We start from the raw sequence: 17463 nt of genomic DNA, 5'->3' as shown, positions 1-17463 counted from the left end.
TGGCCTAAGCAATCGTCATAAATTTGGTACACAAACAGGGCCGTGCCTGGGTATATGGCCGCCTGCGTGCCAGTCTGTATGGCCGCCCCCAGGATAACATTAAAAAAAACTACTTTAATTTTTAATGTTTATTATTATACACAGGGCATCAAACTTCGTATCTTAATGAAAACAAACCGATTGTATTTTTGCCCAGTAAACAACTTGTAACGATTTGGCCGCCTCTTAATTTCGGCCGCCTGCGTGCGGTGCACGCAATGAACGCCCGTCAGGCACGGCCCTGTACACAAAAAGGAATTGGCATGGAGTAGTACATAGGCTACATTTACGATTACGCGAAAGAACACCCGAGCATAGGTAGTTTTTACCTTATATAACACAAATTTCTTGTGGCAGGTACTTGCAAGGGCACGGGCACGCCGGCCAGCTACACGACGTTCGAAGGCGATGAGTTCCCATTCCTAGGCAATTGCACATACCTTGCCTCCAGAGACAGGAACGAGACCGGCCAATACAAATATCAGGTACTGCTAATAATTACTAACGAAATATCCCTGTATCCGATATATCAATCTATATGGAGTGTAGATTCGAAAGTGTCTTCTTACTTTTATCTCAATTTTATTGGAATGTCGATCCAAAATTATCCCAAAAAACGGTCAGCCAGCTGTGGACGTATCGTTTTTATAATAAATGTTCTAAATTAGATATTAAAGAATTCATATTGCACTATTTAAAAAAAAAAAAGCTATGTTGTACGTCCGAAAATTTGAATATTGAGATTAGTAAAGTCTGTTCTCAGCCCTAATTTCTTTCGGTCTTTTATTAAGACATTTACAGTAGGAAGTGTGTATAACAGCAGTCTTTGTTTATATAGATAGTATAAATTGTAGATAGGCTTGAACTTTACCATGAATCTTATAAATTGTGATCATCAGGTGTATGCAACAAATGCACCATGCGAAGGCAAAGCGGACGTAACGTGCACTAAAGCTGTCCACGTACTGTACGCAAACCACGTCGTGCATATCACCAAAGATAACGACACGAACAAGGTAAACCACTGGCCTTAGCCAATTCAATATATAGCCCATAATATACTTGCTTACTCGAACATAACCACACCAGATATTGATGAAAATGTGTAGAGCAATGGCTGCTCGGTCCAGGAATCTTAAGATCGAATCCCAGTCTAAATTTCATAATTTATTTTTGAATAATGACAAAATTATTGTCACTTGTTTCTTTTATCCACATTCCCTGACAAATGGTATGATAAAGGACACCAAGGGATTTTAGTACGTACAAGTCCAGCAGTAGGGGAAAACCTACATACCTCGGGTAAAACATCTGGGTCTTTATTGTGGATCTCTCCTCTTAAAAAATATTAGACGGGCAATACATAACAATAAATCAGTTAGGTTGTAGCTTATAAGGTACCTCCTATTATAAATGCGAAATATTTTGGAGATAATTATAAACGACTGAATAAAACTGAATTAAATATAGTCCACAATTCACCACATGGGTTGTGACACTCTTTAATTTAACATAAGTTACATTTTCTAGTTGCAACTGACAGTCGACAAGACCCCGCAGTTCAAGTTTCCATTGAAAAAGGACTGGGTGACCGCGACCCTGGTCAACGGGCAAGACATCACGTTGCTATTGACTGAAGCACATGTTGAGGTATGTCATAAAAGAGTTAAGTGTTACATGTGCTTAAACTTAATTGTGATTTATAATAAACGGCATATGATAGGGCGAATCAAAACGCATTTTGTAATTACATCTTCATCTACAGTAAAGATAATTAAAATTGTTTTATAATAAAAGTATTTTTGTGAAATACAACTTTGGACTATGTCAGCTGCGTGCGAATTCCGATCATCCAGTGGGAGACTTTGTACAAAAGTCGTTTGCTTGGGCACCTTTGTACTATTCGTATTTCTACTATGAAGCAGTTGTGTTTGCATGGCTGTGTTTCGGTTTAAATGGTAGGATATGGCAGTGAATTTACAGGGTACAGAGGAATAACACCTGAGTCCTCAGGAATGACAACGCATAGGAGGTATCATGGACGAAACAGTATACTCTATTATGTCCATGGTACTGCTCATGTCTATAGGCGACGGTTACCACTTTTTATCAGGTGAACTGTCACCTTGTTTGCCATTCTAAGTTGCATAAATAATCCTTTTCAATTTTGGGAGTCATTATTTAACTTTAGTTTATATTTAATACCATCTTGAAAATATAGCGTTCATATCTCTCTCCGTATCGCATGTCCAGTCACGATTATAAATCTGTTACAGTAAATTTAAATTAATAAGCAATGAATGAATGGAGATGTCGGTAGGGGCCGCCCTAGACGGACGTATGTTGACCAAATAGGCGACGTGCTGAAGAAGGGCCAAATTAAAAGTACCCGTAGCCGGCGAGCGTGTATGAAAAGATTTATGAATGTGGAAAAAGCGAAAGAGGTTTGTTTGAATCGAAGCATTTGGCGTTCCATTGTTTCTGCCTACCCTAATGAGAGACAGGCGTGACAGATATGTATGTATGTAAATTTGATACAAAAACCTGCAAACAAATTGAAGTGGAGTATTGAGATCTAGTGTTATACATACATCTAAACTGGTCAACTGTGTTACTAGGTTAGCGTGCTACTATCGAAGATGGAGTTCACAGTGAATGTGCCATCGTACATATACAGCAACCGCACCGAGGGCCTGTGCGGCGTCTGCGGCGGCCAGGAGGTCACGCTGGTCACCAGCAACGGTACCGTCACAGAGGACTTTGATGAGGTACCTACCGTAATTCATGATCTTCATTTCAGTTGTCAATGACCACTGCTGAATACATATATAAAAATAATGCTCACGACTATAATTCCTAATGGATTTTTTTGGAAGACAATGGAATGGTAACCCCGCCTGCGCTAATGGTATACGCCAGCGAGGCACCAGTGAAGGATAATAGGTGACGATGAAAGCAGGTCAGTTAGTCCACCGTGAAGAATACGCCAGGAATTCAGCACGATGGTTTCCAGGAGGAACCACGTGGAGGTCGACCTGTTAGGGTACATTGCTAGCGGTGGGACTGATAGTCCGCATTATTAACAATCCTTCCTCCCAATTCCTAATGGATTAGTCAAAGGCATTCGTCTACATTCCCCTGGATTAATTTCAAGAATCTTTTCAGTATTAGCAATATCTTTACTATTTGAAGGCCAGACATTTGTTGTTATTGAGATGCAATATAGACACGCCACTTAATCAGCGTGACAATGCTAATTTACTTCTTTTACTGATCGAAGGATACTACGAGAGTATAAGCTCCAGTACAGGGACTGTAATATGTTGCCGATGATCGTGACCTACTCAGTTTATCATAATATAGTGAGCAACATATATTTTAGCCGTTAACTGTCCACTACTGGACATAAACCTTCCCCATAAAGGTAGTTTTGCCAGTAGTTGCCACGCTTGACAGGCGGGTTGGCAACCGCAGGTAGGCTTTTAGAGATGTCTCAAGAGGGACGCTGCTGCCCATCCCTTGCCCTGTTTTTTTTAAATCCGCTACCATTAGTATGTGTATGACTGCCAACGTTCAAAGATGAATCACTGCTATTACCATATCCATAATCAAATAACCAGTGATATGGGCTTCCTTAAGATAAAATCTAGTTTAGTAAGACATTTATTCCCCACATCCTTCACGACTCTGGAACGCGCTTCCTGATGCCATTAAGAGACTACCGACTAAACCGTCTTTTAAAAAAAACGTTCACGTTTACTTTTTTACTTTATCCGAGCAGTAAGTGCTTTATATTATTCTCAATTTCGTATATAATACAGTATATATCATATATGTGTAAGTATATTTGTTATTTATACATATTTATTCGTTTATATATGTAATTTTAGTATTTATGTATATCAATAATTAGCAGTACCGCATTCGAGTATTCTGACACTTCCCTATGGTTGACTGGGAGAGAATGCTTTTAGCATTAAGTCCGCCATGTACACATATTTGTACTAATGAATAAATAAATAAATAATATAGTGAGAACTGTTTTGTCCAGTACGGCAAGAGCTGGCAGGCGAAGCCCGAGGCACTGGAGGCGCTGGACATCCCGGCGCAGGAAGCGTGCGGCGCGCCGCCGCCGCCGCCCGCCTGCGTGCCGCCGCCGCCCGACAACAATCCCTGCTACAGCCTCTACAATGCTGCCTTGTTCGGAGAGGTGAGAATGCCATCCAACTGCTATAAATCTATCTCTACTACTCTATTCATCAGCCGCATCAGCGTAAACCAATAGCGCAAACGGAGCTACCATTCCAATTTTATCCAATAAAAAACTTAATAAATAATATAAAAAGAAGCGAAAGAGGTTTGTTTGAATCGAAGCATTTGGCGTTCCATTATTTCTGCCTACCCTAATGGGAGTCAGACGTGACAGATCTGTATGTATGTATGTAAATAATATAAATGTTTTCAGTGCCACGCGCTAGTGGATCCGCAGACATACGTGGAGTCGTGTGAAGAGGAACAGTGCGCGCTGAACTCGAGCGACGCGTGTGCGACACTGGAGCGGTACGCGGCCGCCTGCCGCCGCCAGGGCGTCTGCCTGCACTGGCGGGACACGCTCTGCCCGTACAACTGGTGAGGACACGCTCCACCTACCACACATCCCATCCCCATATCCCATGTGAGAGCACTAGCAGCAAATATATTAAACGCCATGCCACCCGTATCAAATCGCAAAGACATGACTCTATTTATCAGAACCTTAAACTTATAAAAAAATAAGCTGATAGCCCACTTGATGGAACATTGTAACCGTCGTCTATAGTTTAGGAATAGCTCGATATCTTACTTAAAAAAAACTTTATTGACCAAAATAAAATAAGGTACAAAACGCGGAGTTAATGCTAGTAGCAATCTTTACTAGTCAATCTTGGGATAGGTAAAGAAAGAAACACCTAATAATGTGTACTTATACAAAATAAATAATACATACATAAATAACATAAAATGATGATCATAATCACCGTCATCATCAGTACCATCAGACGTTAACAGTCCACTGCTGAACATAAGCCTCCTCCTTGGGGGGTTTTGCCAGTAGTTGCCATGCTTGGTAGGCAGATTGGCAACCGCAGTTAGGCTTTTAGAGGTGTTTTAAGAGGGACGCTGCTGCCCATCCTTCGCCCTCCCTTAGTCGACTCTTACGACACCCACGGGAATAATGATTATAATATACATAAATATAAAGTAATATACATATATACATAATGTGAATAAATATTTTGCAGTTCCAAACCTCTAGTGTACCGGCCGTGTGTGGACTGCGAACGAACTTGTGAAAACAATGACGAGCTAAGTAAAGACCCGAAGAAATGCAAGGCACAACCCGTCGAGGGCTGCTTCTGTCCAGAGGGACTGGTCAGTAAAACGATTTATTCAATGAAATTATGATACTCATACATTAGACATATAAATACGAACTATCTATAACCAAGTTGTTGATAGAACTGTACTTTATAATTTTATTTTAAAAAAGTTATTGGATGATTTAAAATGAGTGAATAATTTAGCCGAATGCGCTCTATTTACAATGCAGATCTTGGATCTTATTTTTTTTTTTTTATCAAAGCACAAGTTGAGGTTTTAAAACCTCTATTGTCCAGCTAGTGGCAATAATTGCCAGTATTATATGTTTGTTTGTTCCCCAGGTACGAGTGAACAACACATGTATAGAACCAAATAAGTGCTTCCCGTGTGATGCGAAGAAGGAGCACTATGCTGGTGACGAATGGCAGGTGAGTGAATAATTCACTACACTTTTTCACGTAAAATTAATTATTTATTTATTTTACACTTTATTACACCAAGAAAAAAAAAATAAATGCAGTAAATCTATCTATCTAAATTTTAATGACAAGTGACACAAAAGGCGACCTTATCGCTAAGCAATCTCTCAAACGACACCCATGGGAAAATAAGGAGTGGTCCATTCTATGCAGAGACCACACAGCAATGTTATAGCCAGAACTAAAAGCATATCTAGATTGTAAGCAACAAACCCCTATTAACACATTTTTCTACTCGTATTCAGGAGAACGCGTGCAAGAAGTGCACGTGCAGCAAAGTGGAGGGCAGCAACGAGGCGCACGTGTCGTGCCAGACGCAGACCTGCAGCACGCCCGTCTGCGGCGACAGGGAGGATCTCATCGCACAGCCCACTAAGCCTGGAGCTTGCTGCAAGCAGTACGTCTGCGGTAAGCACAAGCAACTATGTACATGTCCTTATAAATATTTCTAGAAGATGAGTGAAAGAAATGGAAATAAGAATAAATATGGTGAATGAAAGAGATTGACAGATGAAGAAATAGATGTGATTGATCAAGGAATGATAAAGAAAAAATGGTGATAAGACTTGATTTTATTAAAGGTATTTGGAAATAATATAGTTTTAAGTTAAATAGTTTATAATTTTCTGCTCACGACCTCTCATACTACCTCCATACTGACATCTAATGCTAGGGGAAAGGAATTGTTAGTGCTGAGAATTACCAGCTCCATCGCTAGCAAATATATCAAAAACTTATTATAAGAAACATGCATAGGAATTAAAGAGATTTCTATGGTGATTATATTATGAAATTAAATATAATTTCAGTACCTAAACCAATAGAAACGACGTGCGAAGAACCAAAGAAAATGGAGTGTGGATTTGGGCAAATATTAAAACAGAAGACTACGCCGAAGGGATGCAAAGAATTCGCTTGCGGTAAGTAAATTAGTTCCTGAATCATTACTTAGTTTGGGACTAAATTTATTTAATATCCTCAAAGTTTCCCTCTGGTCATAAAGAATAAGCTTGTCGGCGAACGTGTGAACCGATCCCAAGCGAGAACTGTACTACCATATCACTCTTCAAATAAGAATACAGCATTCAAGCAACTCGTTTAGCGACAGAAGAGTAACTCCTTAAACAAGTTATACACGATCTCCCTCTTATCGGGTTTCGGCCTCATAACTAAAAGCTACTCTATTTTGTCTATGCTTTTAGAGCCAATTTTCAGGGCAATTCCATTTAATCTATAAACTGGTAAACTTTTAAGCGCTCATAATAAGCCCTCTGGTCTTATGACAGAATGTAAGCCAGCCAGCGAGTGCGAGCCAATCCCGAGCGATAACGAAGTGGACATCATCGAGCCGGGCATGGAGCGGCTGGTGGACTCGTCGGGCTGCTGCCCCCGCGTGCAGTTCACGTGCCGCCCGGAGACCTGTCCCCAGAAACCCGACTGTCCGCAGTTCCACAACCTTACCACCACCAACGTGCCAGGCAAATGCTGCCCCGAGTACAAGTGTGGTTGGTACCTTTTAAAATATGCCAAGATATACGACTGGTATACTTATATGGCTTAGGTTCTTGCCAAATGATGAGAAGTTTTTAACCTGCTAATAGATCAAGTATAGATACAATGTATGCAGTAATGCTTTTGATTTTCAATAGGTCCTTAAGATGTAACTACAGGAATACAGCAAAATACACCTTCGCAGAAGAAGGAAAAGTCAGAATATAAATCTTATATCAAACCCAACTTAGCGTGTTGATGATAAACTATGTACTTATGGGAGAAACCCCAAGCTCAATAGTGAAATGTTAATGGGTTGTTAAAATAAAGTAAAGGAAAATATCTCGTTTAAATCTCACATTACAAAATCCAATATTCTAATGAATTTTTTTAAATAAATAATAAAAATACATCTAGGTAGGATTGATTACAATATATAAAACTAAATGTATATATTTTTTTTTTATTTCAGAGCTACCTACCGATAAATGCGTAGTAAGTTTAGAGTGGGAGGCTGCTGCCAAAGGTGGCGAGAAACCACGTAAAACGCCTGAAGTTATTTTGAAAGACGTAAGTTTTTTCATAATCAATCTGTTTATAAATTTATTGCATGTCTTTTATTTAATTATCCTTAGTAGTTGTTAAAAAAATATTTACTTATAAAAGTATTTATTAATAAATATAATAGAAGGTTATTACATGTTTTGGGGGAGAGAGTTGTTAGTAATAAGGGCCTAGCAGATGGGGACACGTATTGCAATATTATAGATATGGTACTTCTGGAAACCATAATGAAGAGTTTCTGAGAAATTCATGACGATGATAGACTGACATGACTTCATCCTCACCTTCTAGTATAGTAGATACAATAGCACGAGCAGATATAACCATTGTATTTTCAGCAATTTAAAATAATATGTAATTGCAGGTGGACGCGGTGTGGCTGGACGGTCCGTGCCGCTCGTGCCGTTGCGCGGCAAGCGGCGAGAGTGTGAGCGGCGGCGGTGGCGGCGGGGAGGGCAGGCCCCAGGCGACGTGCTCGGAGCTGTCGTGCGCGGCGCTGCCGGCGGACGCGCAGCTGGTGTGGGAGGCGCAGGCGGTGCCGTTCGCCTGCTGCCCGCGCGCCGCGCCCGTCGCCTGCCGCCACGGGGACGACATCTACAGGGTATGCTCTTTTCTTTTTTAAACTTGGAGCTACATTTGTTCAGGCGTCCCGTCCTCGCTGTTAGATACGGGTAAATACGGCGGGATGCCAACTGTATTGGACACATTGAGTATATAATTTTTTTTTTCATACAATTTAGAATGGCAAACAAGCTGACAGCCCACCTGATGGAAGGTGGTAACCGTCACTTATAGTATGTAACTTTTATAACGTTGCTAATTAACCATTATACTACCTTTACATGGCAGGTTGGCGAAAACTGGACGTCTCCGTACAACCCGTGCGAGTCGTACGCGTGCGTAGAGGTGGAGGACGGCAAGCTGGACAAGGTGACCACTGTGCAGCGCTGCGACACCGACTGCCAAGCTGTGAGTCTATCATTTTCTTATCATATACTTGTTAATCTTTTACTTTCTCCAACTAAAATTTTAGCCTCTCAATAATTGCCTAAAATAGTAGCCAAGGTTTTGGTAGTCCAAATTCAATTCAATGGCAACAGTCAGCTAGGTATGCTCGCCATTGTGCAGCGCTACGGTACCGATTGCCTGCGCTGACTGAATTTGCCGTCATCTCTCTCATATATTCTTTTCGATGGCTTATCTCTTTTTAATTCAAAATCTAACATAAATTGTAGTGAAGTACTTTGTACTACCATCATAATACAAAAAATCAATCGAAAGAAGTATTATTTCATTTCAGTAATTGGTTTTTATTTCTAATATCACCAGTATCTATTGACTCCCTAATATCTATTCGCTTCCTCAAACGTTACATCTTTATTACAGTATACCTTGTATTTGATATGGGTACTTTGAATTGAAAGAAAAATTCTCCTACACAATTTTACTGTTTTGTACATTTTTAAAAGAGTTTTAATGCAAACATGGCTTTTAATTTTCTTTCGTAATGTTAGGGCTGGAAGTACTTCCCAGCGGAGGAAGGCAGCGAAGAGTGCTGCGGGAAGTGCCGGCCGGTGGCTTGCGTGGTGGACGGCCGCGAGAGGGCCATCGGTGAAAAGTGGACCTCCAACGACTTCTGCACCAACTACACCTGTGTCGACGTTAATGGCACCGTACGTTACATCACAACTTTTTTATCATTTATTTTTCGTCAGCGTAAATATATACTTACTTTATAGTTCATCATATTATCATCATATAAACCTGTTTACTGCTGAACATAGCCTTCCCCCTTGGGAAATTTTACAGTAGTTACTACGCTTGGCAAGCGGGTTAGCAACCTCAGTTAAATTTTGATGATGTTTTAAGAGGGACGTTGCTGCCAATTTCTCAACTATTAAATTCTCTTAGTCGCCCCTTATGACATACACGGAAAAGAAAGGTGTAGCCCAATCTATGCCGGGGCTGCATTGATACTTACTCTTTCTTTATTCGTATCATCATTGTGCAAGTTTTCTTACCAAAAATCGAACCTATTCATCATACAAAAGGTGTGTAGTGGTCGGCATCATAAGTGAAACATTATGTTTTGGTCCAATCCTTCCATGTGATTACAGACATGATTCTGTCATGTATATCATTTATAATTCTATTTACAGCTCCAAGTGCAATGCACAAATGAGACGTGTTCGGAGGTCTCAGAAACGATGAAGAAACTGTACGTGCTACAGGAACAGAGAGAGCCCGGCAAGTGTTGCCCTAAGTACGAGCCCGTCGCCTGTAAAGTAGGCGACAAAGTCTACAAGGTCTGTACCTACCCTATATTCATATATTGACAGCGAAATGAACGTCGTTAGCACTGGTCTGCAATCCATCTAGGAGAAGGAACACTACGAAGTCAAAATCCGGAACGAATCTGCAGTTACCTCCCGCACCGTATACGAAGTCTAGCTCGGTGGTAACAGCAGTCCATGCTGATAAGCCACGGACACTGGTAGATCTGGCGAGATAGCAAGGCAATATTGATGGCCAAGGGTGACAGTTGAGGTCAAGGTGACTGCCGATCATGTACTGCATTCTAACCCTCTTCCAATCGTAGTGGATATTTGTTTCATTTGATTACGGGGGAAAGAACGAGAGAGGGGATCTGTAGCTGCGTGTCTGCTTATTCCCTAATATATATACATTTGTATTTCTCTTTCAAAGTCCGGTAGAGAATGTAGTTTGTCTTCTATCATTTTCTGAATCTTATTACGGCTGATCCGGATCTTACGTATCAAAATTTACATCATCTGCTCATTATTATAAGTCCTTCATTTTTATGAATGCGCCCGCAATGATTCACAGCGAATCCGCTCTTTTTAAGATCCTACTGCAAACTCTATTCTTAAGTTAGTACTCTTATAATGAACTTTTAGGAGAACGAGACATGGCCAACGTCGGACCCGTGCAAGAATGTTACATGCTCGCGTGACGAGGAGGGCAAGCTGGTGCAAGCGGGCAGCGTGCAGCACTGCTCCCGCGAGTGCCAGCGCGGCCGCACGTACCAGCCGCCCGCCGCCGGCAGCGCTGTCTGCTGCGGACAATGCGTTGCCACCGCCTGCATCGACGGTGACCGTCTACGGAAACCCGGTCAGTGTGGATGCGCCCTCAACTGTATAAGCTTTAATACTCGCTTTATCCGCTGTGAGGTTCCACTCGGACACCATGTAATTTGGGAGTGGGTGGATTTCCAATTACATTTGTGAAGTTTTAAAAAATATCCTGCTATAAACTTGCTCTTGCAGTGATTTATAATCAAGAATAGAAAATTTAATAAGAAAATGACACAAACCTGTAAAATCGATGTATTGTAGTTTGAATAAGCTTTTATGTTTGCGTTATAAATTCAAACTATTTCTACCCGCTCGTGAACAGTAACAGTTAAAAGTGCCCTCTTTTTATGCACGACCAGATATTAAAAAAACGACTTGTGCAATATGTTTATATTTAAAATGCTGTTAAATGGAAAGTAGAATAAAGACACGATTTACTTGTATCCAGACAATTTGTGTGGCTAATAAAAATTTGTGCATTTACACACGTACCATGTACTAGCAACTTCGTTCTCTGCTACGTATCTCTGTATCATACCGCGATAACACCAAGATGACACACGTATTACAGGTGAGAGCTGGCAGTCGGAGGACAAGTGCACGACGTACTCATGCGACCAATCCGGCGACGAGCTGTCGGTAACCGTGGCGCGCGAAGCCTGCCCCGACGTGTCGGCCTGCGCCCCCGAGGACCTGGTCAACTCTACCTGCTGCCAGATCTGCGTTGAGAAGCCGCACGCACTCAGTATGACATATGTATATCCTAGATAGCACGGTAACATCTGTGACTCCAAAGTCTTTATGGCAAAGTGTAACTCCGTTTGTTCTATCGGTATACGCTGGCGATATACCAATGAGAGACTGATAGGTGAGAATGTAGTCAATTCTCTTTTCATAATGAATTCACAAGGATTTTATCACTATGGTTTCCAGGTCAACCGTTTGGAACTCGACCTGACAAAGGTATATTGTATTGCTATGGACTAATAGGATTGCTAAACTCTATTCATTACTAACAATTTTCATCCCCTCTTGCAGTCACTTTAGAGTTGTGACTCTTACAGAAACTTGTTTTAGAATCGCAAATTTCGCTATACTATTTACTTTCCCCCCTTTGTGATAAGCAAAAATCATAAACAATAGGTAAAATACCAAAATGATTCATTAAAAATGTGAAATACCAAATTAATCGCCACTAAGTCTAGCTTCAAAATTAATTTAAAAATAAATTGTTAATTGAGAGGCAAAACTTAGATATTCCAGCAAGTTATCTTTCTGTTCCATTTGTCTGCTAGATAAACTGTCATATTGCTATTTACTGTATAGATAATCTGGTAGTATTATTTTATTGTTACCTTATTCTTTTGGCCACAACAGAATAGCAGTGTTTTGCTCTTTTAAGGGCGAAGCAATAAACTGAGTTGTGACCATTTTGTATATATTATTATGGCATACGCACAAAATAAAAAAAAAATTACTTGACTTTTATATATTTTTATTTTATTTATTTCTCTTATCTCGCTTTTTATTTATGTATATTTGTGTCTGTTGTAATTTGTGTGCTGTAAGTAATGCAAGTAAATTATATCTATTTGTAAAAAAAATCTGTTCACATTCCTGATACCTTCATCTTTTTACATCATTTTATTCCACTTGATCATCTTTGCTATATGTTTGAACCAACACAGCAAGCCCTATATTATTGGATATCACTTATACTTCTAAAAAAATACTAGATGTATTGATTAATAACATGTGGTCCAGGTAAATGTGTGCCGGAACCAATCCCCGCGAAGGAATCTGTGGGCCTGATCCGGCTGCACGGCCCGCACGGCCTGTGCATCAACAAGCACCCGCTGTCCGGCTTCAAGGAGTGCCGCGGGACATGCGACTCGGGCACCATCTTCAACAATAGTCAGTTCATATATATATATATATATATATATATATATACATACCTGTCACGCCTGTTTCCCATTAGGGTAGGCAGAAAAAATGGAACGCCAAATGCTTCGATTCAAACAAACCTCTTTCGTTTCTTCCACATTCATCAATCTTTTCATACACGCTCGCCGGCTACGATATTATTATTCATTTTTATTTATTTAGTGACAAACATGCTTAAAACCCGTCTGACGGTAAACGGTCACTGTAGCGTATAGATTGCCTGCAATACCTTTTTTTAATGAATGTAATGGTATTCCCGCCTGCGCTATCGATATACCAGGGAAACATGATAGGTGAGGATGAAAACAGGTCATTTAGACCAACAATTCAATGGATGATAATGGAATGGTACTTCCGCCTGCGCTATCGGTATACGCTGGCGTGATACCAGGGAAACATGATAGATGAGGACGAAAACAGGTCAGTTAGCCCATCGTGAAGAATTCCGTAAGAATTAACCACGAGGGTTTCCAGGGGAACCGCGTGGATGTCCGACCTGATAGGTGTATTGCTAGTTATGAGGCTGTTAGACTCCATTACTAACAATCCCTTTTTCCTCGCCTGCAATACTAGGCGTGCCACGCGCTCGTCGCAGACTTTGAAAAAAACTTAATATGCTCTTTTTGAAGAACCCCATACTGGAGTCTTTAGGGAAAACCTCGGCAGAGAGCTTATTTCACAGCCTGAGTTATCATTTACTACCTATTAACCGCTATTTCATCCGCATGACCGGGATATGTACACTGACCGGCATAAAAAATAGTCTATATTCTTCTTCATCTCATACATTATCTGTAGGTATAAAAAATATCAGTTAAGTTAGTTCGTGAAATTCTTCAATAATAATAAAATGTTTAATATAATAAAGGCTTTTAGAGATGTTTTAAGAGGGACGCTGCTGCCTATTCCTCTCCCTCCCTTAATTGTCTTTTACGACTCGCGGTTGCTAACCCGCCTGCCAAGCGTGGCGACTACTGGCAAAACTCCCCTTATGGGGGAAGGCTTATGTCCAGCAGTGGACAGTTAACGGTTGAAACAATAATAAATACTGAAGATGTGCATTTGTACATATGTATATATTTAGTATACCATATATTTATATTTTTTTAAGGGAAGTTTACAGCTAAAGTAACTTATTAATTATATATGACAACAATAAGCTGATAAAAAGCTACCACATCATATAGTTAACGAAAATTGAATTACTTACAGTCTAGATAATTAATAAGTGTACTAAACGTCGTCAGTGAATGAATAGTTTGCGATGGTATTTGTCAACGAGCCGTGTTCGGTGTACAGAGACGGGCAGCCACGACTCGGCGTGCGAGTGCTGCCAGGTGGCGGCGTACTCGCGGCTCGTGGTGCAGCTGGCGTGCGAGGACGGCGTGCAGCTGCAGCACTCCGTCGCCTCGCCTGACCGCTGCGCCTGCCGCCGCTGCGGCGCGCAGATCGCGCAGTGGCCCGCCACCACCACTGCAGGTAACTACACTACACTACACTACACTACACTACTGATACACTACTGAGACTTTGTACAAAAGTCGATTGCTTGGGTACCTCTGTCCCATTCGTGTTTCAACCGTAAAGCAGTTGTGTTTGCATGGCTGTGTTTCGGTTTGAAGAGTGGGATATGGCGTGAATTTACTGGGTACAGAGGAATAACACCTGAGTCCTCAGGAATGGCAACGCATGGGGAGTATCATGGGCGAAACAGTATACTCTGTTATGTCCATGGTACTGCTCATGTCTATAGGCGACGGTTGCCACTTTACATCAGGTGGGCCGTCAGCTTGTTTGCCATTCTAAGTTGTATAAAAAAAAACATAGATAGATAGATAGATATTTGAGCCATTTATGATACACGTAAATTAACAAATGAACATACAATTAAATTATTAACACTTTTTAAAATATACAACAAAAGATAAAATACGAAAATATGTTTTCACCGTGTGTGTCGCAGCGACCCAAATAGGCTACAGCTCAGTGATAGTTTTGCTTAAAAACAAAGCACTGATTTTCAGCTGCAGCCTGAAGTTAGGCCACACGGACGGGTGCAACGAACCTAGAGTGTACAAAGGGTGTACCATGAAGTGTTTTCCGAAATTTCGAAGCCAAACGAAACACAAATTTGATCTTAAAATTACATAATACATACCGTTTAGAAATATTAAAAGTGTTAAAATATTATTCCTTTGGACTTTTATGATAGGATGTACGATGAACGAAATGTTAAACTCCATTTATTGGTCCGATTTTGGTATAAACAAAAACACGAAATTGAGTGCGGAATTTCATTTCATGGTAGACTCGCTGAACTGAAACTGATCATCCAGGACTAATTAATAACGCCGGGGGGGGGGATTGTTAATAAGGTGTAATAGCCCCATTGCTAGCAATATACCCTCTCAGGTCTACCTCCACACGGTTTCCCCCTGAAAACCATCATGGTTAATTCTTGTCGAATTCATCATGGTAGGCCAACATTCTGCATTCATCCTCACCTATCATCCTTCCCTGGTGCTCCGCCAGCGTATCCCGATAGCGCAGGATATCAGTGACGAATTAAACAAGAATTGTTCACGATGGTTTCCAGGGGGAACCACGTGGAGGTCAACCTGATAGGGTATATTGCTAGTAATGGGGCTGTCAAACTCCATTGCTAACAATCCCTTTCCCCCAACCTTCCATATTAGATATATATTTTATTTTCTTTTGTATCCCTTATCAAAATCAACATTTATATCTAAAAACCATAATCGACCATTTGTTAATTGAATATGTAATATCTTTCATAAGTTAGTCTTACATTCGTCATCAAAATCATCGGTTACACTTATTAGATTCCTCGTCTTATGTGCTAGATTCATGGTCTAATATAGAATCTAAGAACAGGGAATAACAAAATCTTTGTATAAAATTAATTCCCTTGTCATTCAATTAATGACTGTCACCCATCGAAAAAAGAATAAATTGACATTTATCTTGTATACAAAAACAGTTTAATAATTATTAAGCATAATCTTAGATTATATAGATACAGCCTCGAGTCTTAAAAACGGATCGACTTTTTGTCAACTAATTGTCTAATTAGCTTTTTTTTTATAAGTGTTCTATATATTTACACATAAAATGTATCTTGACGTATTATTTAATAAATAAAATGAGTGTTTACGTATTAAAAATACGCATAAATAAAAGACAAAATACATATAGAAGTTATAAAAAGAATCACTCAACTATTTATCACGCAAAATTGTATGAAAATATTGGCCCACTTTTCTCGAAACATTTTTTTTTTATACAACTTAGAATGGCAAACAAGCTGACGGCCCACCTAATGGAAAGTGGTAACCGTCGCCTATAGACACAAGCAGTACCATAGACATAACAGAGTATATTGTTTCGCCCATGATACCTCCCATGCGTTGCTATTCCTGAGGACTCAGACGTTATTCCTCTGTACCCTGTAAACTCACGCCATATCCCACCCTTCATATCGAAACACAGCCATGCAAACACAACTGCTTCACGGTAGAAACACGAATGGGACAGAGGTACCCAAGCAATCGACTTTTGTACAAAGTCTCCCTCTGGTAATCCATCTGGTAAAATGGTAAACATTTATATTGAGACACTATCTATATTAATCTAAGAGCATAATTTTTACAATAACTTTATTCGTATAAAATAGTAAATCGTTTTTCGTGCATAAATGTATTTTATGCACGAAAAATTATTAATTCACTCTTGCGCCACCTGCCCACTTCTATCTGTTCTCCTTTAACCAAAGGTTGTCTGTAAGAGATCGCCCTAGTGATAAGACCGCCTTTTGTACCTTTATATGTATATTTCAATCTGTATTTATGTTACTGTATTTCACTTTAATTATTCACTTGTCATTGTATATTTTTATTCATGGTGCAATAAAGAGTAGAGTAGAGGTACCCAAGCAATCGACTTTGTACAAAAGTCGATTGCTTGGGTACCTCTGTCCTATTCGTGTTTCAACCGTGAAGCAGTTGTGTTTGCATTCTGTGTTTCGGTTTGAAGAGTGGGATATATCAATGAATTTACAGAGCACAAAGGAATAACACCTGAGTTTTCAGGAATGGCAGCGCATGGGGGTGTCATGGGCGAAACAGTATACTCTGTTTTGTCCATGATACTACTCATGTCTATAGGCGACGGTTACCACTTTCCATCAGGTGGGCCGTCAGCTTGTTTGCCATTCTAAGTTGTATAAAAAAAATATACATGTTAACAGATCACGTATTAAGACCCTCTATAAAATATATGTTAATCGTTGCAGGGTATGCCGGCATCAAGAACGGACTATACAACTCCAGACCGGAGTCGTACGACGAGATACCGGAGATATTCCAAAGGTTCGGTACAGAGAAGCCGAGCCGCAAATAAATGTCATATAACTATAGCTTTTAAGTAAATGACAATAAAACATATTTTATTTTAACGTGAAATGTTTT

General features: G+C 40.1%; 1 protein-coding gene across 1 annotated transcript in view; it reads left to right on the top strand.

The window, feature by feature from the left end:
- Positions 1-17457, top strand: part of LOC113515727 (hemocytin) — a 68623-nt gene extending 51166 nt beyond the window's left edge. The window contains exons 54-74 of the mRNA XM_052901498.1: positions 397-524; positions 939-1055; positions 1570-1689; positions 2658-2807; positions 4091-4249; positions 4505-4668; positions 5322-5451; positions 5742-5828; positions 6125-6287; positions 6689-6799; positions 7166-7384; positions 7843-7940; positions 8299-8535; positions 8784-8903; positions 9449-9607; positions 10094-10240; positions 10853-11066; positions 11601-11774; positions 12794-12943; positions 14276-14455; positions 17289-17457. Coding sequence (XP_052757458.1) covers positions 397-524; positions 939-1055; positions 1570-1689; positions 2658-2807; positions 4091-4249; positions 4505-4668; positions 5322-5451; positions 5742-5828; positions 6125-6287; positions 6689-6799; positions 7166-7384; positions 7843-7940; positions 8299-8535; positions 8784-8903; positions 9449-9607; positions 10094-10240; positions 10853-11066; positions 11601-11774; positions 12794-12943; positions 14276-14455; positions 17289-17395 — 3134 coding nt within the window. The 3' untranslated portion in view covers positions 17396-17457. The remainder of the gene's footprint in view (positions 1-396; positions 525-938; positions 1056-1569; positions 1690-2657; positions 2808-4090; positions 4250-4504; positions 4669-5321; positions 5452-5741; positions 5829-6124; positions 6288-6688; positions 6800-7165; positions 7385-7842; positions 7941-8298; positions 8536-8783; positions 8904-9448; positions 9608-10093; positions 10241-10852; positions 11067-11600; positions 11775-12793; positions 12944-14275; positions 14456-17288) is intronic.
- Positions 17458-17463: the final 6 nt, after the last annotated feature.

This window comes from Galleria mellonella, unplaced genomic scaffold, assembly GCF_026898425.1.
Source record: "Galleria mellonella isolate WM207_F2 unplaced genomic scaffold, CSIRO_AGI_GalMel_v1 utg78, whole genome shotgun sequence".
In the NCBI taxonomy this organism is placed as follows: Eukaryota; Metazoa; Arthropoda; class Insecta; order Lepidoptera; family Pyralidae; genus Galleria; species Galleria mellonella.
This window is presented reverse-complemented; position numbering and strand designations above follow the sequence as displayed.